This window comes from Penaeus vannamei, chromosome 39 (genome assembly GCF_042767895.1).
Source record: "Penaeus vannamei isolate JL-2024 chromosome 39, ASM4276789v1, whole genome shotgun sequence".
In the NCBI taxonomy this organism is placed as follows: domain Eukaryota; kingdom Metazoa; phylum Arthropoda; class Malacostraca; order Decapoda; family Penaeidae; genus Penaeus; species Penaeus vannamei.
In genome coordinates, this window is record NC_091587.1 from 14,906,605 (window position 1) to 14,909,677 (window position 3,073).

At 29.2% G+C, this 3,073-nt stretch overlaps 2 protein-coding genes across 2 annotated transcripts in view; one reads left to right on the forward strand and one right to left on the reverse strand.

Moving 5' to 3' along the window:
• LOC113824661 (protein mono-ADP-ribosyltransferase PARP12) overlaps positions 1-3,073 on the forward strand; it is a 79,108-nt gene that overhangs the window by 36,197 nt on the left and 39,838 nt on the right. The window lies entirely within an intron of this gene.
• Positions 1-3,073, reverse strand: part of LOC113806668 (uncharacterized) — a gene marked incomplete in the record, with an annotated part of 25,863 nt that overhangs the window by 19,265 nt on the left and 3,525 nt on the right. The window contains 4 exon segments of the mRNA XM_070116663.1: positions 1-25; positions 2,052-2,129; positions 2,272-2,368; positions 2,858-2,937. The exon segment at positions 1-25 is cut by the window's left edge and continues 53 nt beyond it. Of these exon segments, the coding sequence (XP_069972764.1) occupies positions 1-25; positions 2,052-2,129; positions 2,272-2,368; positions 2,858-2,937 (280 nt within the window).

Genomic DNA, 3,073 nt, shown 5'->3' on the forward strand with positions numbered 1-3,073 from the left:
CCTCGATAGCCATGCCCTCGTACTGCTAAAGGAGAGTAGAAAAAAGATCAGACAAGTATGCTTAAAATATTTTAAGATATTTGAACCTTATGTTTATTTTTGTTTATGTTTATTTTGAAATGTAATCTTTCCATCTTATTTTATTTGAGGAGTACATGATGCTGTGATTATGTGTAAATATCCACATTATCTTCTATTAAAACATAAAAAAAGATAATAAAGTAACATATGCTAACAGGAAACAAGGAAACAGGATAAAAGATTTTTTTTGCGTACTCTATGTTCAGCATTATTAATATTATATTGAATTATTACTATTTGTTCATTTATCTATTTATTCATTTTTTTCTTGATGTGAGTAAAAGAGTAAAGTTGCGTAATATAAGGCATTCTCTTGACAGCGAACAGCATGTTCGACTAACGGCTACGTGAACGTTTCGCTCGCCATATATGTATATATATATATATATATATATATATATATATATATATATATATATATATATATATATATATATATATATATGTATATATGTATATATGTATATATGTATATATGTATATATATATATATATATATATATATATATATATATATATATATATATATATATACACACACACACCCACACACACAAACATAAGTATATGTATATATATATATATATATATATATATATATATATATATATATATATATATATATATATATATATATATATATATATATATATATTTACACACCCACACACACAAACATAAGTGTATATATATATATATATATATATATATATATATATACATACCTACCCACACACACAAACATATATATATATATATATATATATATATATATATATATATATATATATATATATTTACATACCCACACACACAAACATAAGTGTATATATATATATATATATATATATATATATATATATATATATATATATATATATATATATATATATATATATATATTTACACACACACACACACAAACATAAGTATATATATATATATATATATATATATATATATATATATATATATATATATATATATATATATATATATTTGTATATATGTACACACACACATACAAAACCACATACACACATACACACACATATATATGTTCGGATCGAGAATGATAAGACATTGGATTAATATGCATTCCAATATAAAGAAAGAGTGCTTTACAGTTTCCATAATAAACTATATTTTTAGCTTTCGGTGGAGTGTGTGTGAATGCGAGTGTGCGTGTGCCTATATTAAAGTTTTATGAGCCTGATAAGCTTTGCATTTCAAGTTTCATAATCACAAATGTTTTGTAGCACATTTCCCTCCTTTATATCTGAGCTCTTGAGCGTTGATTTCATACGTTGACTTTTACCGTGTAATTTTTTTAGTTATGCTTATGATTTTGGGTGGTTGATCATTGGTTTTATTTGTAATACTTCTGTCATAATCATTTTTATTAGTGCGTGTTATTTTTTTCCATTTTATTACTTGTGATTTAGAATGGTTTTAATTTTCATTGCTTCGTTATTTCATTTTATATCTCTAAATCCATTATTTGCCTTAGTGAAAACTGGATATAGATATGAGGTGTCCGGGTGAGCCAGTCAGGTCTCGGGAGTGAGTCACGAGAAGTGCCTGCTGGTGTTTTAGCGAGGACAAGGCTGTGACCTGATGTGACCCAACCTGGGATGTATGCAGAACTTCAGGTTTCGGGGCGTGCTGCTACAGTTGGTATAGGGAAAGTCTGAGTATTGTCTGTCCACACAAGAAGCTGAGCTCATATATGAATAAACACAAAGAAAAGTGTTAGGTATAGCATTTCGGCTTCGTACACATACTGGACTGATATATTCTGTCATACACTTAGTCATAACTAACATATTTAGTGTGCCGTATGTGCATTTGCATATCAAACACATAGTTTAAAGAAACACTGATTTCTCTAGTCATCCATTTTCCTGTAAATGTATGTAAATATTTATCAATATTCACCATGAATAAGGGCAATTGTTTTGATCACTTACTTTTTGCTCGATCCTTCTTTTCTCTCTGACCCGCTTTCTTCGTGTCACTGTCTGGAGATTCTGCCTTTTCACATTCTGCTGATATAAGCAAGATGTAAGAACTTATCATAAATAAACTTTTCTAGCATATAGAATGTGTTCTGGAATAAGACAGGAAACTAAACCACTAAGCATCTGACACCTATGTAACCAAATGTTTACCAAAACATATCGACATTACCTTCAGATTTCGGCTTTTTTGTTGTCCTCTCTTCTTTGCGGTCAGGCTTTCCTGCTCGTTTGGCTTTAACTTTTTCTCCTCGAGCATCTCTAGACGTCTAGAAAGTAAAAATATATTTTGTCACATAAATTCAGTTTCAGATAGTCACACCAACAGGCTGGAGTCTCATTAGCAGGTACTCCAAACCTGTTTACTAGTATTTAGAGTGACAAAAAAGAGAAGAAAGAAAAATCTCGGGTGTTTTTTTTTTTTTTTTTTTTTTTTTTTTTTTTTTTTTTTTAAGGAACCTTTTCCGGGACTGGAACGAAAATCGTGAATTTAGGAATAAGAAACCGTGGATCTGGAAAAAAAAACTTAAAAAGAGAACAAGACGCAGAGAACCATTGATAAAATCCAAATTGGTGCTGAATTTGTTTGCAACTGTTTAGTTGGTTTATCTATATTCAATCTACCTTTATCAGTGATGCAGGAATGTCAGTGAAATTACTACTCTAGGAAAGTTCAATGGTCAAGTTATGGAGCTGTAAATTTCCCTTTAATAGGCTCTATGATTTAGAGAGAAATAGTAAATAATCTGGAAGTTTACCTTTGGAGTTGGTGGCTTCTTCGCTTCTTTAGTTGACTGTGGCGGTGTTCCTTTTTGTTTTGGAATATCATATCTTTTCCCTGGTAAAAAAGACTTAATTGAAATAGTTGTGAATGCACTGTTGCAGTAACCAGTCTGTTATGAAATCGGTTCAAACTTACCGTTGTTGCCAAAGTTTAGCTTTTCATTAATATTATTATTATGTTTGTTCATCTT